The sequence below is a fragment of the Notamacropus eugenii genome, chromosome 2, assembly GCF_028372415.1.
Source record: "Notamacropus eugenii isolate mMacEug1 chromosome 2, mMacEug1.pri_v2, whole genome shotgun sequence".
Taxonomy (NCBI): Eukaryota; Metazoa; Chordata; class Mammalia; order Diprotodontia; family Macropodidae; genus Notamacropus; species Notamacropus eugenii.
In genome coordinates, this window is record NC_092873.1 from 75,420,196 (window position 1) to 75,440,310 (window position 20,115).

At 37.3% G+C, this 20,115-nt stretch overlaps 1 protein-coding gene across 1 annotated transcript; it reads left to right on the forward strand.

Annotated features, from left to right (window-relative positions):
- BTN1A1 (butyrophilin subfamily 1 member A1) lies at window positions 1–20,115 on the forward strand. The gene is made up of 8 exons (XM_072641010.1): window positions 1–105; window positions 784–910; window positions 1,130–1,477; window positions 11,240–11,521; window positions 16,196–16,345; window positions 16,978–16,998; window positions 17,084–17,110; window positions 17,885–20,115. Exons 2-8 carry the CDS (start codon window positions 832–834, stop codon window positions 18,514–18,516), a joined length of 1,539 nt encoding a protein of 512 aa, XP_072497111.1. The 5' UTR covers window positions 1–105; window positions 784–831; the 3' UTR covers window positions 18,517–20,115.

Here is a 20,115-nt window from a genome sequence, read left to right on the forward strand (position 1 = left end):
CTCTTCCTGATCACTTTTGCCTTTTCACTCAGGGACCATAGCTTATTTTTTCATTTGGGGTTCGGGTCAGGAGGCTCCTCAAAAATTTCCTCCATGATCAACCAGGTCAGTATCTATGCTTCTTCTATACCTCTCAAATACTGAAAAAACAAATGTCATTTCTTTGTCTCCTTTCACCTAGACCCCCCTTCAGGGAAGCATCCTTCCTCCTTTTGATCACTATTCTTTCCCCTTCTCCTTGTCCTTCCTTAAGTCTGTCTCTTTTGTACTTTTACCCAGTATTTCATTCTTTTATTCAGTTGTGTTTGACTCTTTATGACCACATTTGGCATACTCATCTTGCTTCTCTCATTTTCTCCTCCACTTTTTCTTTCAATATCACCTTCTTCTCCACTTCTCCACATTTGTCATCAATTTTCACAGTGATTTTTAAAAAATATTTTGATTTTATAAAACCCCCCTGGAAGAACTCCATCCTTTCTTCCCCCCAAAAAACTTCTGCAAATTTACTGGGGTTTTGTTGGGGTTTGGAATATTTGACATATATGAAACTTGACTTAATGAGGGAATTGGTAAGTCTGTGAACCAAGAAGGTTATTAGAGAGAAGGGAGGGGATGTGGAACGGAGTCTTCAGGTACAAATTGTGGAGCAATTATAAATGAAGAGGGAAAAGAACTACCTGGATAACTACCTTCAAGACAACAAAAATATTTGCTCCAAGTGCTTTGCTTCCTCCTGCCCTGGGCTCTCTTTGGAGACTTCTTCCTAAATTCACCTTCTAGGTTGCAGTCCCTGCCTGACTCATCAACAGTATCTCTCTACTATTGGCGATGATGGAGGCTTTCCCAGTGTCTTCACAGCTCAAATATCTGATTTTCTTCTTCTTTCAGTTCCCCATGCTGTACTCAGGTAAGATTTTCTTTTCTCTTGCTCTGTGAGGATTTCTCAAAAAAAGGAGACAATTCCATGTTGGCTCCTAGTTTTCACATCTCTCTCCAAAGAGAAAAACTAGAGTCTGAAATGCCCCAGGGAATTTCAGGGAAAACTATGTAGTGATTTATCCATGTATTATGTATTTTAGATCTCATACTTCAATTCTGAGTTCTACAATCTCTCTTTGTTGAACAGCTCATTTCGATGTGATTGGGCCTGTTAAACCCATCCTGGTAATGGTTGGGGAAGATATTGACTTACCCTGTCACCTGTCACCCAATATAAGTGCTGAGAATATGGAGCTGAGGTGGTACAGAAATAAGATCTCTCCAGCTGTATATGTGTATCAGAAAGAAAAGGATCAAAAAGGAGAGCAAATTAAGGAGTATCAAGGGAGAACAACATTTGTTCGAGACAATATCACTGAGGGGAATGTGGCTGTGACGATCCACAATGTAAGAGCTTCTGATGATGGACAATATCGCTGCTTTTTCAAGGATGACCAAATGTATGAAGAAGCTATCATAGAGCTGAAAGTGGCAAGTGAGTCATTTCATTTTGTTCAATGACCTTTCCCCAGAGGCACCTAAAGTTTATCCTTTTTGTTTCTAAGCTTTAATCTCATTATAAATTCTCAAATTTATGTCCAGAATTACCTTTTAGCACCAGGATATGTCACAGTATTTCCTCCTCAAAGATTAACCTGGATATTGAGCAAAGAGAATCTGGGAAAGAAAGCAGAGCAAGAGGAAGGGGGTCCAATGGAATGGGAAGGTCTAAAAGGTCTTTAATCTCTCCCCATTACTTCTCAGTGAGAGAAAAATACTCTTAAGGTAATGTTCAAATGAGGATCCACGTTTGTTTCATTAGTTTGTGTTTTCTAGCTTTAACAAAACCTGTGTCCAGGAATGTGCATATGGCAAGTGAACCATGAAGTGATGCAACTAATGTCAGGACTGAAGCAATGGAGTGGTAATATAATGTAGAGAAGATAAGAATTAGGGAGAAATGGAAAAAAAGGAACCAGTAACATTCCCCAGACCGCAACTCAAAATTCAGAATGGAGGGAGAAAACATAAAGCCAGTTTAAAACTCTGTTTATTTTTTTCTTCAAAATGTTCTGTGTAAGGACCAATTTGTAAAATTTACAGGTTGTAAATAAAGCAACAACAAAAATAAAACTTTAAAAATCACTATTATCTGTTACTAGATAATGTGGTTGTTAGAGCACCAGGTCTAGAGTCAGGAAGACCTAAGTTCAAATCTGACCTCAGACACTTACTAGTTGTATTACTCTGGTCTGTATTACTCTGTATTACCTCATCTACCTCAGTTTTCTCAACTGTAAAATGGGGAGGATAATAATAGCATTTACATCTTAAGGCTGTTGTAAAAATAACATGAGATAATATTTATAAAGCACTTGACTAGGGATATGAAAAGAGGTGATATAATTTCTTCCCTCAAGAAGTTTACAATCTTATGGGGGAGATTACATGTGAACAAATATATACAAATGTATCCTATTTATCCTGTGATAAATAGAAAATAATTAACGTGAAAGGCATTAGAATTATGAAGGTTTGGGAAAGACCTCCTGTAAAAGATGGGATTTTAGTAGGGATCTAAAGAAAGCCAAGGAAGTCAATAGATAGAGTTGAGGAGAGCATTCCAGACACAGGGACAGCCAGAGAAAATGCCTATGGCCAAGAGATGGAGTGTTCTTGGAACAGCCAGTAGCCAGTGTCACTGGTTTGAAGAGTATAAGGGAGGGAGAATGGTATAAAAAGATTGGAAATGTAAGAGGGGGCTAGGTTTTGAAGGACTTTGAATGCCAGACACAGCATTTGCATTTGTTCGAGTTTTATTGTATAGGGGAGTGAAGTGCTTTAGGAAAATCACCTTGGTGAATGAATAGACGATGGATTGGAAGTAAAGAGAGACTCCTGAGTTGTGAGCTTGAGGGACTGAGAAAATGGTGTTGCCCTCTACTGTAATAGGGAAGGTAGAGATGGGCAAGGTTTAGGCAGAAAGATAATGAGTTCTGTTTTGGACATGTTTAATTTATCTACTGGACTTCCAGTTCAAGATATCTGAAAGGTATTTTGAGATGCAAGACTGGAGGTAAACAGAGAGGCTGGGGCAAGCTAAGTAGGTTTGAGATTCATAATCATAGAGATGATAATTAAATCAATGGTAGCTGATGATATCACCAAGTGAAATAATGTAGAGGGAGAAGAGCAGAGCTCTAAGAGACATTTATGATTAGAGGGCATGACCTGGGTGAGCAGTCAGCAAAGGACACTAAGAAAGAGCAGAGATAGGTAGAAGGAGAACTAAGAGAGAGTGATGTTGCAAAAACCTAGAGAAAAGAGAGTTTCAAAGAGGAGACAGTGATCAACAAAGTCAAAAACTGCATAAAAGGTATTTTTAAATTTTTTAAATGACCATTGGATTTGACTGCTAAAAAATCACTGGTAGCTTTGGAAAGAGCAGTTTCAGTGGAATGATAAGATCAGGAGCGGGATTATAAGGGGTTAGGAAAAGAATGAGAGGAGAAAAAGTGGAGACTCCTATTGTAGATGGCCTTGTCAAGGAGTTTAGCTACATTGGACAACAGTTAGTGGGGATGAAAGGATTAAGAGAGGGTTTTTCAGGATGGAAGAGACATAGACATATCTGTAAGCAGTACAGAGTGAGCCAGTAGAAAAGGAAGAGATTGAAAATAAGTGATATGGTAGGGATGACAGAGGAAACAATCTGTTGGAGATAACAGGATAGAGTGGGACCATTTGAAGATATAGAAATGCTAACTTTGGTAAGGAATACAGCTACTTTGTCATCTGAGACAGGGGTGAAGAAGAAAATAGTAACAGAAGACATCTGAGCACTAGGAGATTAGGAAGAAGGGGGAAGAGGGAGTTCAAAGTGATGACTCCATTTTTTCCCAAAAAATGAGGTGAAGATCTCAGCTGAAAGTGTGGAGGATGGGAAGCTATGGGAGGTTTGAAGGGGGATGAAAAGATTTGAAAGAATCACTGAGGAGAGTGCAATACTGAGTTGATAAAGGGCAGTTAAGTGGCACAATTAATAGAATATTGGGCCTAGAGTCAGGAAGACTTGAGTTTAAATCTGACCTTATACACTTACCAACTGTATGATCCTAGACAAGTCACTTAACCCTATTTGCCTCAATTTCCTCATCTGTAAAATGAGCTGGAGAGGGAAATGACAAATCACTTCAGTATCCTTGCCAAGAAAACCCAAAATGGGGTCATGAAGTTGGACATGACTGAAATGACTGAATGATAACAAGAACACTAGTAGTATTGCCAAGTAACTCTGAGGGCCCAGGTGGGGCTGTATATATAACAGACCTAGTCAGAATGGTTGAATGATTTTCTTCATCTTTGTAGGAGCAAATGTGACAAATGGCAAGAGTGACCTGAGGCTGAGACTTGGCAGAGTACAATCAACAATATAATAAGAAAGCTATAGATTCAAGAGAAGAGAGCAGCCTAGAGTTGAATTGATTCACCAATGGATCAAGATGAGGAAAATAGGGAAGAATAGCGAGTGCAAGGGAGAAGGCCAGAAGGAGAATTGAGAGGTCAAGGAACTGGAGGTCATAGTGCAGATGAAAAGCAGCATTTTGTAAGGGAAGGCAGAGGGAGAGGTAAAACGTTAATATATTATGGTGAGATGAGAGAATTTTGGAATTGTTGAACATGGAGGGAGTAAGTTTGTAGGTGATGGCAAGATCATGGTGGGTGGGTGAAGTGGGAAGTAAGTAGGTTGAAGAAATGAATGGTAAGGGAGTTTAAAGGAGGGTCAATATGTATGTTGAAGTCTCCTAGTATGAGATCCTAGCATTAAGGGGAATTGGAAAAGGTTTCTTCTGGCAGAAAATGGAATTTTAGCTGAGACTAGGAAGCCAGAAGGGGAAGATGAGGAAGGAGAGAATTCTGTGGATGGAGGCTAGCTGTTGAAAAGACTGATGAGAAAAGCACTAAATTGTACTGTGGGCATAATTTCTTTTTTAATTGCATTGAAATCCCACTTTAAAATGTAGTATGAATTTAATTCTCCACAGAAGGACTACTCTGATACCTCATCATAGCAGGAAACTGATTCTGGATTCTTAAAAACTTTGCCAGAGGAGGACATGCTCTACATATAAATCATTAAAGTGTAGCCCTGAGAATAAATTAAATCTGTTTCTTGCTATAAACAAAACCAGAAGAAAGAAGGGAGTCACAATTAAGTGGGAAAATGTCTTAAAAGTACTCCCAGGGAAATTCAGAAAAGGTGTTGGCAGAGTCAATTTTATCATCCTAAAGCTACAAGAAATATTATTTCATGGGCCATTTTGCAGCTTATACACCAACATCAATTGCTAAGGACAAAGTGGTAACTAATCTCTATGTGAAATTTAATAAGACCTGGGGAAAATTTTTTATAATTTCTCAGAAAAAGTTTTCATATCTCAAATATATAAAGCACTTTGTCAAAATTATAAGAGCATGGGTCATTTCCCAAATGATAAATGATCAAAGGATTTGAACAGGTAGATTTTCAATGAAGAAAACAAAACTCTGTCATATAAAAATGCTCTAAATTGCTATTGGTTAGAGAAATGCAAATTAAAACAATTTTGAGATATCATCTTACACTTACAGGATTGACTAAAATGATAGAAGGGAAAAGTTATGAATGTTGGAGGGCACATGGAAAAATTGTGGCACTAATTCACTATTGGTGGAACTGTGAATGGATCCAATCATTTTGTAGAGCAATATGGAATTATACCCAAAGAGTTATAAAAAACTATGTATATACCCTTTGACCCAGCAGTACCACTATTAGGTCTGTTTCCCAAGGGGATTAGGGAAAAAGGAAAAGAACCGATATATTCTAAAAAATTTATGGCAGTTCTATTTTTGGTGGCAAAGAACTAGAAATTATGGGAATGCTCAACAATTAGAGAATGGCTAAACAAATTGTGATATATGATTATGATGGAATATTACTGTGCTATAAGAAATGATGAGCAGGCTGATTTCAGAAAAAAAAACATGGAAAGACTTATATGAAATAACAAGAGTGAAATGAACCAGAACCAAGAGAACATTGTACATAGTAACAGTAATATTATTCTAAGTACAACTTTAAACAGCTAAGTCATTTTGAGTATTACAAATACTCAGACCAACTACAAAGAACCTATGAAGAAAGATGATATCCACATACAGAGAAAGAACTGATAAATAGAAATATGTATAGTGTGGCTTTACATATATAGATGCATATACGCACATACATGTGTATGTGTGTGTATATACACATATATATATATATATATATAAATTTATACACATATTAGTGTCTAATGGTAGCCTTGTCCAGAGTGGAATGAGGAGGGAGAAAAAAAATGCACAGCAAAGAACAAAAGAAAACTTAGAAGGAAGCACAGAAAAGCAGTGTAGTTTTGAAAACAATGTCTAGTATTTATTTCATAGTTTAAAAAAACTAAAATGGAGGAAATAAATTTAATAACATCTTCCAAATTAAATCAATATAAATCTGATATATCCAAAGCAGCAATGGAAACAGTAAGGATAGGGAGAAATATATATATGGAAATACAGTTCATCCTCATCTTCAATGACGAGAGAAATTATAGGATAAAAACATGTATATTACATAGAAGTCTCATGCCTCTTTATCATGTAAACTATCTTCAAAAAAAGTAGCAATTGTTAGATATGGTGAACATCAAACAATATCACAAGGAATGAAACTGACCATATTTTAATAGATGGGAAAAAATTTATTATGGACATGGGAATAATAGTTGTTTGTGCACAGTCCATCAACCTTTTGCTTACCAGACAGATCCAGAATTTACAATAAACAAGAAGCAAGAAAAGTAATGAGAAAGAGAAATAATAATAAATTAATAATATTTAACCTTAAATTATTCAAACAACATATAGAAAGTCAAAAATGAAAAAAGGACAAAAAATTTACACCAATACCAACTATAATAATTTTATTCTAAATTTACTAACCAAAATTAATTGCCACAACAAGAAGAGCAAAAGAGGAGAGAAAGACCCTTACTTGGGAAATACTTTACCTGCTTGCCAAATAAAGAGACGGTTGACAAAGGCAGCACCAGGTTGGAATATACATTTGTCTATTAAATCTTACAGAACACTAATGGAGAGTTTATGAGCAGTATTTTCTCAAAAAAAAAAGTGAGAGAAGCAGTGGAGCTTGGGGGTGGGAGGGAGGCAAATCCAATCTTAAGAAAGCCTACCAAGAGCTCCAACCAAGCAAAGTCAACCCAAGCACACTCAGAGATGAAAACCTAGAAAAGAAGACAAATTGTCTTCTCCATCCAGGGCAGCAGGACTACCACACTGATATCCTGACATCCTAGTTCCTGAGGGGTTTACAGAAGAAATAAAAATAACATTAAAGAGAACAAAGATGGGAAGAGTCCCCATATTATATTAAGTACATATAGAGGGTATCTCTATTGAAAACAACACAATTATGGAGGTAGAGGAGGACTTATTTAAAGGAGGAAAAGATACCAAAAGTCTGAAAAACAATCTCAGAATTAGATAGATAGACAGACAGACAGACAGATAGATAGACAGACACATCTATCTATTTATCTATCTATATCTATCTATATCTATATCTATATCTATATCTATATATATATATATATATATATACATATGAGAGAACATCCACTATGCCTACTCTCCCAGCTAAACAAAATCTCTGTGAAGGTCATCCATACATAAATTAAGTGCATCTTCAGTTAGGACAGAACAATCAGACTTATTACAAATGATATTCCACAATAGACCACAACTTTACCATCTAAAATTGATTAATTCATTAAAATATAAGATCCTATTATGCTTATTATTTATTGATTACCAAAAAAAGCATTCAACTTACTAGGGAAAAAATGTTCCCTTTATAGGTTCTTTTACACCAAGGTATGTCCCATCTATATATCAAGACCAAGATTTCTTGGAACAACAGATAACCTTGTTCAGTGACCTTCATATAATAAACATAAGTTGAGGAATAAAACAGGGAAAGCTTCACTCATCAAAAGTATTCATCACTGGAATAGAGGAGATCCAGAATAGAGTCTAGGTTAAGGAGGGATTCCCTATAGATGAAAAGGTCCTCCACATGCTCCATTTGTGGATGACGTTGCATTGATTGCATAAAGCCCCAAGATACTGCAGAGACTCCTGGAAGAGATCTGTAATCATTCAAAGGAGGTTGGATAATTTATTTACCCAGGAAAAACCAAATACTTATTTCTAGTGCCCAGATTTCAAAATACATCTGAATGAATATCTACTAGTATCTGGGATAAATAATAGACATGGACAATGAGTTGGGCCCAGAGTTTAAAAAAAAAAGAGGACCTGGATTATTTGGGGAAAAGTATAAAGCACTTTTACTAGGCCCAAGCTTCCCATAACAGAAAAGGCACATCTTTTCAATGTAAACATTACATCAGTGTTGTTATATCGTGATGAGACCTGGAACAGGACAACCTTTAAGAAACAAGATCACACAGAGAGAAATGGAAAGGCACATGGTAGGTGTGAACAATCTGTGACGTATGAAGAACTTCGAAGAGCAAAAGCAATTATGGGCAAGAAAGGACTAAATCACAGAAAGAAAAAATGGACTGGTCACAGAGCAAGAGCAAGGGATTACAGATGACCACAGGGCTCCACTGGCACTCCCAAAATATCAGATGAGAATGAAGAGGGCCTCAACCATGTTGGGTAGATCACCCATGGTGAACTTTTGGGAGTGGACAAGGACAAGAGTCCCATAGGACTGACAAGCATGGAGGAGTCTGGATCTGCATTATTGGAGGGAACTCCCAAATTGATGAGATCATAGAACGACTTGAATATTTGACTATTAAGGAATCTGAATAGTATGTACAGAAAGATGATTTCTATTTCCCAGGATGCCCTAGGAAGGGAGCAGATGTAACTTCATGAGACCTATGGTGGACAAATGACAAGCTCCAGTTGCCTGTGAGTCTGTCAATAAATATTTATTAGGCACCTACTGTATGCCAGGTGCTGTGCTAAACATAGAGGTAAAAGTCCCTGCTCTTGAGGAGCTCACAATCTAATGGGGAGACAACATGCAAATAACTGCATACAGACAAATTATGTACAGGAAAAACTGGAAATAATTAACTGAAGGAAGATACTAGAATCACGAAAGATTGGAAAAGGCTTTCTGTAGATAGCACAATTTTAGCTAGAACTTGAAGGAAACTAAGGAAGTCAAGAGGCATAGATGAAAAGAGAAGGCATTCCATGCACAGGGCACGGTCAGTAAGAATGATCAGAATCAGGAGACGGAGTGTCTTGTTCAAAGAACAGCAAGGAAGCCAGAGTCACAGTACTGAAGGACTAGAAAGGATGGAAGGGGGAATAAAGTATAAAAACACTGGAAAGGTTGGGGAGGGGCAGGTTATGAAGAGTGCTGAACTCCATTTTATATTTATTCATTTGTCTATTCATTTATTTACTTTATTTATTTATTTACTTACTTACATTTATATATATATATATATATATATATGATATATATAAGATTTTATATTTGAACCTAGAGGTGATAGGATGCCACAGGAGGAGTTTATTGCATTGGGGGTGAGATAACTACATGGTCAGACCTTTGCTTTAGGAAAATCACTTTGACATCTAGGTAGAGGACTGAGTTGAGTTGGAAGAGACTTGTGACAGGTAAACCAGTCTACCTATGACTTGCAGGTGGAATCAGGGTGGTAGCAGTGTCAGAGGAAAGAAGAAAGTATATACGAGAGATGTTACAAAGTTGAAATTGACAAGACTTGACACTGGATTATGAATGAACATAGGGGAGTGAGAGACAGTCAAGACACCTAGATTTCAAGCCTAGGTAGCTGGGAGAATAGTAGCATACCTGACAATAATAAGGAAGTTGGAGACAAGGAGAAATTGGGGATAAATATAACTAGTTTTAAATATACTGAGTTTAAGATATCAATTGGATATCTAGTTTAAGATGTCTATTAAGCATTTGAAGATTTGGGTCTGGGGATTAGGAGAGAGATTGGAGTTGAACATGTAGATTTGAGAATTTTCAGCACAGAGATTATAATTGAATCCACGGAAGCTAATGAAATCACCACATGAAATACTATAATGAAAGAAGTGGACCCAGGATAGTCTTATGGGACATTTTATTTTCAGATTTTCTCTTTCCATTCTACATCAAGGATTTCTTCTTTTATCTTCTACTTGGTTGTTCTGTTTCAGTTCTGCCCTGTGGAGAAGAAGACAGAGAAGAAACTCTGTGATATTATAATTTTAGGCTTGCAGATTCAATCTTGGGAAGCTTAGTCAACTTAAAATGTGATTCTACAGTTGATGTATGCTACCATGACTTGATGACCCCTCAGCTGTATGATCAAAACAAAAAGGAGAAAGAAATAATATTCCTTTCTAAAAAAACCCTATCCATCCTTCAAGATCAAATCCTGTTGCCACCATGAAGTTTTTACCTGACTGTTACCTCCTTTGTTAATTTCTTTCAATGTCTGACCTCAAATTCATTTATAGTCAGCATCAACTTAGTTTAGCATTTAATATCTAATTGTTTCATGCGTGTTATACATATGTCCCCTAACTCATCTCTAAGTTACCTAAAGGCAGAGACTTTGCCTTAAATATTTCTTATATCTTACACAGCATTGGACTGTAGGCATTTAATTGATTAATTCTCCACTGTAACCTCAGTACCAGACCAGTGGAAATAAGGAGTGAACAGTAAATGAAAGAGAGAGCACTTTCCATCCCTTGAGGTACTAACAGCCTAAGGTAGACTGCAGTGATAAGGGGTAGGAGTAATGAATGGGTTAGAATATTAAGAGTTAGCCAAAGACCTATAGCAACTGGTATACTAGAACAGAAGTCTCCTGAGAAAAGGAAGTCTACTTGATTCCCTAGAGCAATATCATGTATATGTATGTGCATATGCATATGTATGTATATGTATATGAATATGTATATGTGTGGGTATATTATATGTGGGTATACATGCATACATATACCTGCGTATTTGGACATATATGTATTTATGGCTAACATATGTCAATAGACTTGCCATTCTAACGGTTCCCTCCCTTCTTTCCACCCCTCACCCTCAATGGGTCTACTAAAGGATTCAAAAAAATTTTTCTCTCTCCAGGTCTGGGCTCTGATCCTCATATTCATATGGAAGCTTATGGAGATGAAGGCATTCTCCTAGAATGCACATCAGTTGGATGGTACCCAGTGCCCCAGGTGCAATGGAAAGATCTCAGGGGAGAGATATTGCCACTTTTGTCAGTATCCCAGACATCTAATGGAGATGGCCTTATTACTGTAGAAGCTTCTGTGGTGATCAGAGACAATTCTGTGAGGAGTGCATCCTGTTTCATTCAGAACCCCCTCCTCAATCTGGAGAAGGTGGTAAGGATTTCAATACCAGGTTAGTTCTTCCCTAAGCTCCATTTATGTTGAGTTGCTAAAACAAAATTCTTTAACTGGCAAGCATCTGAACACTTGTGATACCTTCCTGACTAAAGCAATGAAAACTTAGCCTTCCCTTTACTCCACTGCAGTGGTCTTAAGTGTGTCACAACTACTTTAACAACTGTGAAGATTTCTAAAAGCACAAAATTATTCATAAAGTAGATAAAGAATTCAATTATGTTCAGATTAGGAAATCATTTTAAAGTATTGGACACCTCTTTCCAGGGACAAACCTCTTTCTAGTGAGACCCTTCTTGACACAGGTATCATTCGCCCTGGCCATCTAAGATGTTTGCTGTTACTTTGTCCTTGCCTTTGGTTCAAGCTAGATACATCCCTAAGCTTGCTTGACTGAAGGGAGAAGATATTCTTACTAGCTCTGTATAACCTGTCTGTGGCTAATGCAAAAGAGAATTCCAGGCCTAATTCACCACTGTCTTAGAATTGTATAGCACTCTTGGTCAGCCAGCTTCCATAAAGCATCTCCTATACTTTTGTTCTTTCACTTTCCAACGCCTGTGACTTCTATACCCTAATTTCATAAAATTACAGAATCTCAGAGCTAGAAGGGACTTCAGAGGTCATCTAGTTTAATTCATACCTGAAGAAAGAACCTCTCTACAACATATCCCAGAAACAGTTATATAGCCTTTGCTTGGAGACCCCTAATGAGGAAGAACCCCCTACTTCCCAAGGCAATCTATTCCACTTTTGAATAACTGTACTTATTAGAAATATCTCAAGTCTAAATTTGCCTTTTTTGTAACTACTACATTTTGTTCTCCCATCTGGTACCAAGCAGAACCAATTAAATCTTCTTTCCACTTAATATCCCTTAAAATATTTGAAGACAACTATTTCCCCAAAAACTTTCTCTTCTCTAGAAATTGAGCATCCTAAATTCTTCCACTCGATCTTCATATGGCATGACTTCAAGGCCAACAACTTCATCCTTATTACCCTCCTCTGGAAATTCTCCAGCTTATCAATACCCTTCCTAAAATGTGGTACCCCAAAATAAACACAGTACTTGAGATGTGATAGGACTGGGATTTTGTCTTAAAATAAAAGGCATGGTGACAAAGAATAAGGAGATATTGAAAGGAGTCGTTATCATCCCCTTATTCTTTGTCACCATGCCTTTTATTTTAAGACAAAATTAGCTTGAAAAAATATTGCTCTCTTGGTCTGCCATCCCCACTTCAGACAGGCTCCCTTTGGTACCAAAGGGGACTTTAGGGAAAGGAAGGCATTGACCCCTGTGAGACTGCCTATATGGAAGTTTGTCTTAGTTTTGTTGGCTGTTTCTTTTTTTTTTCTCAGCCAGAGAAAACCTCAGTAGACTAATTATTTTACTTTAGGACAGAGCACTTTATTGCCCTGCCTTCTCTGTCTGGTGAATTTGAGTAAGAACATTAATATGAAAATGAATGCAGAAAAAGGTACATGTAATACTCAGTATTTTTGGCTTCTAAAACCAAAAGAACTCTTTCAAATGAAGGTCAGTTACTACCATCTGGCACTATCGTGAGTCTGCCAAAAATAGATAGAGATCCACTTTTTCAGTTCTTCAGAGGTTCTATGACACTTCCTATACACATGTCCTGGAAAGACATAAACAAGTCTCGCTTTCAGGTCAAGAAATATCTACAGTCATTGCTCATTTTCTTACTCTTTTTCTTAATGAAAGTGCTCTAACAGCACCTGGGAAGTTACATTATCATTTCTTTGAGAGCAAGTTGCTGCTTCCTCAGAAAAACTCTTCAGAAAGAGCTTCAAATCTATTCCTTCACCCCATTATTTAGCCCCTATTATTTAGGCGATTGCTATGGCTATCTCCCATTCCACTCAGTGTACATTTTTCTACCCTCCAACATGATGAAAGTCAGAATTTCTGCCTGCCTTTTTTCTTCTTTCTTTCTCTTGCTACAGATCTTCCATTTTAAAGGAAAATTTCATTCTTTCTGATAAATTGGAAAGTGAAGTCTCATTCTTCATGTCCTTTGACCTTCCTTTTAGGAGAGAGACCAGCTCCCATTAATGTATAAATAAAAGTTCCCTGGCAATGGAAGAAATATAAAAATCACATTATCTATTAAAGTCTCTGCAAAATTCTTCCTATACTTTATGTACTCTGTATTTGCTAGAAGTAAGTTCCTCAGTTTATTATGGGAAATTGATAGTAGCTTCCTGTAGGTCTCCTCTAGAGATTTAGTATTGTGAACTGCTTCTGAGGGTTTTCAGCCTTATGGGTTGTCACCCTCCCCACTATCATCTGTAACTGACAACCATACCTCTTTTCTCTTGTCTTATGAACTTCTTACCTCGCCTTACCCATTTGTCTACTTATGTTCTCTTATTAATTTCCTTTTCCTTCTGCCTGAGTTCTCTTCATCTTCCTTCAATTTCCCAAGTCCTCTCAAATTTCTTCTCCCTAATCCAGTCTTTAGCCTTCTTCATAATTCCATAATTCTCCCAATTTTCTTCACAATACATTCTTCTCTTTCAATTCAAGCTCTTCTTTGGATATTTTTCCCATTGAAGTCAGAAGTAGATTGATCTCTCCTTTAGATGCAGAGATTACATTTTTTTTATTTTTATTTGCATTAACACATAGTTATTTGTATAGAATACAAATAAGATGGTATTTTGTTAACAAATACCCAAGAAGCCATAGAGCATTGGGAAAAAGTTGTTTTCTCCTTGTTCTTAACTCCACTTTCCAAATTCCATATCTACAATGTCTCCCTTTAGGCAACTAAGATTCTCTTGGATTTGATCATGTACACAGAAAAAGTTTCTTCAATACTCATACTCTAGCAAGGAAAATTGACTCTCAAAAATGTCTTCCTTCTAACTCCTAATTATCACATTTTAAGTTTAGATTGTATTCAATATTTCTTGTCTTTGAAGAATTCTCTCCAGAGTGCTACCAGGTAAATTAATATGTTTCTTTTTTCACTTCAGGTTGGCTAGTTCAAGTATTTAGAATATGATACAGGAAATAATGTAGGTTATCTACATATCATTCAAATAACTTCACATGATGAAAAACCATGACATAGATACACATTACATACATTTTCCTTAATAATTATTTCTAATACATCCCCTATCTTATAGGAGGAGGTGGAGTAAGAGCAACTGGTAGAAGGAATAGTTGAGAATATGGGTGGTTCAACACGGTTATATCCCCATTACTGGAATAAAATAACCTAAATCATTTATCCTGAATCATACTTGAACATGAACACTGGGAACTATTGTTTTAGCATTTAATTCAAGAAGTCAGATTGATATAGAAGACAGGGAAGGCAGGTGTCAGAAGACATGTGTTCCAGAAATCATGGCTCACTCTTACTTGCTGTGTGAACTTTTTTGAGCACTTCTGAGTTTGTTCATCTATAATATGGAGATAATAATAATTGACCATACTCCACAACAGAGATCAACAAACTATAGGATTTATTTTAAAATGTATAAACCATTCTTAGCATGCAGGCTGTACAAAGGCAGTCTGAGAAGTTTATTGACCTCTGCTCAAGAAGGGGAGAGGTAAATTCTGATGGATGAGAAACTTCCTATTCAGTCTCTCTTATAACTAATTGTATTGCCTCTCTCGCTTTTAAACCTTCAAATAGAATACATTTGTGAATTATTATTAATCCCTATATGATATCTTGATGCTTTCTTTTGATTTTATCTCTCTCTAAGTGCAATAAACTTATAAACTTGAAGAGATAATTCCTAATCCAATATTAAGGTTTTCTTAGCTAGAGTTTTCTCATCCTGAGAAAACTCATAATTCTTCTAATTATGTTCTAAGGGGGCTCTGGCAATGAAATGGTTGATTTTTACAATTTCCCAGATTTGTATTCTGTGATTCTATTCTAAACATTCTGTAATAAGACATCTCTACCTGAAAGATGTTCAAAGGAAAAAAATGCATATGTTGAAACCATCACTGCCATCAGAAGCATAAGTAGATAGTACTAATGCTGAGGAGAACCGAGAAAAAAAGGCTGGGATCAAGCAACTCTTCATTCCTCATTCCATTTTGATTCTGAATTGGAAAAAAAATATAGCTTCCAAATGATCTGGGAATGGATAAAAGGGAAGGAAGGAGAAACTCTAAATGAGGAAAGAGCTTTTTCCTCTACCCCATAATTATAAGGTGTCATATTCAGTGACTCAGAGAAAAGAAGGGTATTTCCTTTCTACTTTCCTGCCATCCCTTCAGTTTTCATCCTGAATTTATTATTGAGGGAGAGATGCAGGCATGAACCCTGTCATGATGATTTTAACTCTTTATACCTCGTCTGTTCTGAGATAAGTCATAAGATGCTTCTCTCTGCCTTCCTACCAAAAAAACTTCCAGAACTAGCAATATCTCTGGATAGACAAAGAGTAATAATGATTGTTGCCATCAAAGGACCCCCGAAGAGAATTGTAACGAGACACAAGTAGGAGCCTTGAGGAGAGAACAGCAATAAAATAGATACCTCTGAGATTAATCCTCTGTTATTTGACCACCACCACTACCATTATTTTGACCAAACTGTTTGTCTCAAGGAAATTGAATTTTCTTGGTGTTCCTTCTAGAATATAACTCTCTGGAATCTTGTTTCAGGTCCCTTCTTCTCAACGTTATCTCCTTGGATGATGTCTATGGCTGTGATTCTTACTGCTCTTGGACTTCTCACTATTGGTGCCATATTTTTCATCTGGAAACTACATAGAAACAAAAACAGAGAAAAAGACGATAGATCTTTCGACCAAGGTAGAGAAATCATGAATAGAGTATATAAAGATTAGGAGAGAACAGAAGTTAGAAGAAGTAAGCTCAGTTCACATAACCAAATATACCAGGTAGCTTCTCAGGCTAAAAGAAAGGAGTTATAAAATCAAGGATACTTTCACCCTTATGCACTGCTCAATGTATGAGTTTTTTCAAAAGTAAATACATGGTTGGGGGTTTAATAGTTAAATACATAAAACCCAATGTATCTATCATTCCTCCACCCTCCCAGAAACATCTCCCTCTAATACCTAAATTCATAAATATCTTTTAATGTAGTGGAAAGATCAGTGGGTTTAGAACCAAAAACGTGGGTTTGAATTTTGGCTCTTCTACTTTCTACCTCTGTGACCTTAGGAATTTGCGTAATGTTTCTGGACCTACCTTATCTGTCAAATTAAGGAACTGGACCAGATGATGCCCAAGGTCCATTTCTGCTCTGAATGTCTGGCCATGAACCAACAGGAACTTCCTGAATATTACAAAGAAAATGAAAATCTTCCTCATTCTTGATTTGTTGATCATTTTCCAATAATAGGTATCCATAGAAAAAAGACAAATCTTCCATTGTATATTTGACTATAGGCAGTCATTTATTTCTGTTCCTTTTTCAGAGAAATTCCAGGAAGAGCTAAGTAAGCTTTTTTTCTCATTGTTCTATTTACAATTGTATTCATTTCTTCTATACCATGGAAGTGACATCTTTCCATTTCATTACAGGATGGAAAAAGGCTCAGTTACATGCAGGTGAGTGGTCCTTATCTCACTTCTGACTCTGGGATGCTACTTATTCCCAAAATTATAAAGCCCTAAGATTTCTGTGGCTAATAGAGGTAATAAATACATATAAATAAATAAAACCTAGGAAAACCTAGGTTTGAACCCTGCCTCAGATACTTACCAACTATATGACCCTGGACAAGTCATTTAGCCTCTTTCTTTTCAATTTATTTAGCTATAAAATGAGAGAATTTATCATTCCTGGCTCTACATCTGTGATTCTATAATCTAGCATGTTGTGAACCATTTCTATATACTTTTTGATGAAAGAGAAAGAAGTGATCAGGCAGATATTCAGGATGAAATGGAGTAGTTCTCATTCCACAAAAGGAATGAGAAAATAATGGACATTTTCTCTTCTCTTGTGCTCCCACTCCCCACAGAACTGAGGAGGTGCATTCAAGTCAGATTAAGAAATGTGACTTATTTCTGAGACAAAAGAGGTGATGTAAGACCTTTAAAACTTCCCACCAAAACAATAAATTTACCATGTACCTTTGCTTAGCCTAAGTAGCTCTTATTAAAACCAACATCTTTTGAGGTACTTTGTACTCTCCTCCCCCAGGTGGGGTGTTGTTCTACCTCTTTGAAGAGTCAAGCCTGACAGAAACTTTTGGGGGCAGATAGAATGGGATTCCTTCTTCCTGGGCAATCTTATGAATTTCTTATTTCCCTTCTGTGAGGACAGAGAAATGAACTCTCTGTAGCCTGCCATTCACTGACCTCTGACTTTCTCTGCAGTTGATGTAACTCTGGATCCAGACACAGCTCATCCCCATCTCTTCCTGTATGAGGATTTGAAATCCATAAGGTTGGAAGACACACGACAGAAGCTGCCTGACAAGCCAGAGAGATTTGACTCTTGGCCTTGTGTACTGGGCCAAGAAGGCTTCACCTCGGGGAAACACTACTGGGAAGTAGAAGTAGGAGACAGAACTGATTGGGCTGTAGGAGTTTGTAAGGAAAATGTGACAAAGAAAGGATTTGATCCCATGACCCCTGAGAATGGGTTTTGGGCTGTGGAGTTGTATGGAAATGGATATTGGGCCCTTACTCCACTCCGGACCCCACTTCCTCTAACAGGACCTCCTCGCCGTTTAGGGGTGTTTTTGGACTATGAATCTGGTCACATCTCCTTTTATGACATGACTAATGGATCACACATCTACACTTTCCCCCAAGCCTCCTTTTCTGGGACTCTCCGACCTTTCTTCTGCCTTTGGTCTTGTGGTAAAAAGCCCCTTACTATCTGTCCAATATTTAATGGGCCTGATGAAATCACTGTCATTCCTAATGCCCCTGTCCCTTCTAAAGAGAGCCTTGTGTCCCCCACAAGTGAAAGATCAACTCCTGGTGATACAGGTACTCCTTAAAGGTCCAATTCTAAATTATTCTCAATCCAACCCAAAAATGGGGCCCTGGATCATTAGGAATCCCTCTGTCTTCCCTTCCATTTTCATTCTTCCTCTCGTAGGTCTATAGATGCCTATATTACCTCACTTATCTGTTGCTACCCATGGGGCAATGAACAGGCTTGGGGAAACTGTGTTAGTTCTTCCACAAAGGTTCTCCTACATAGGCAGAGGGATTTAAGGCAGGCAAAACTTAAAACTGCTTTTGTGATAGTAGCTAGAGGGCAGATTTTTCTAACCTGATGTTGTTGGGTTTTGATAAGAAGAGTTGAGGGAATGGGTCAGGTAAGGTTACATAAGAGAGATAGAGCAAAGAGTTCTTAGTGATGTGAATAGGGGAGCTGTGAAAGACAAGGACTTAAAACAGCAAAGAGACCAAATAGTATTTAGGGAGTGCTAGGAAAAGGAAGATCGCAAATTAACAGGTTGAGTTCAGAGAGATATGCTGGAAGCAAGATTAAGGAAACCGAAAAGGATATAAAGATGGATGAGGAAAGAAATATGCAGTGAAAGCTATGATGGGGAAGAGGAGGCATCCTCAGTGGCAACATCATCAGTCATTTCCTTCCTTTGAGATTTCCTATCCTCCCAACTTCTCCCACCAGGATTGATCATACCATACTACTGTCTTAATAGCAGAGAGGAGGAAAGGAAAGGAAAGGAAAGGAAAGGAAAGGAAAGGAAAGGAAAAGGAAAGGAAAGGAAAGGAAAAGGAAAGGAAAGGAAAGGAAAGGAAAGGAAAGGAAAGGAAAGGAAAGGAAAGGAAAGGAAAGGAAAGGAAAGGAAAGGAAAGGAAAGGAAAGGAAAGGAAAGGAAAGGAAAGGAAAGGAAAGGAAAGGAAAGGAAAGGAAAGATGATAAGGAAGGTAGAAAAGAAGGAAGGGAGGGAGAGAGGGAAGGAGGGAAAAAAATGAGAGAGAGAAAACTAATTAGTTCTTCTGAAATAGTCCCTACAAGTTGATTTCAATCTCAGACCCAAACCCTTGCCTCTCCATATTTTCTTCCTGCTATGTAGTTTAATCTAACTTCATTTCATTCCTATCCAACAAACTGTTCCATCAATCCTGTTTCACCTGCAGCTCCAGGAGTAAGGATCGTTGAATCTTCACTCTGTTTTACATCGACCTGATTTTTACCTCAACCCAATTATGTCCGACCCCTGCCCCCACACACACAAATCTTCAGGGATTTTTTATCCTGTTTCCCATCTCAATCTATTTTCCCAAATCATCTTCATCTTTTCTCTATTTCCCTAAATAGTTTGACCCCTGATTTTATTTCCCTCTCAGACAATATATAGTTTCTTCTTCAGTACAATTCTTCCTAAATGCTTAAGTGTTTCAGGTTCTCAGGAATGGATTAATTTGCAGTTTCCTTGAATAAGTCCCCATGGGTTCTTCTTTTTCACACATATGTATCCTTCATCCTTCACTGTATTCCTCAAGGCACTCAAGCTTCTCAAGGGAAAGGATCAAAATTTCCATTTCACTTGTATCCTCCATATCTTTTGATGTAGAGCTTTGCTTATTGTTGGCACTCAATAAATAATCCTGACTTTGCA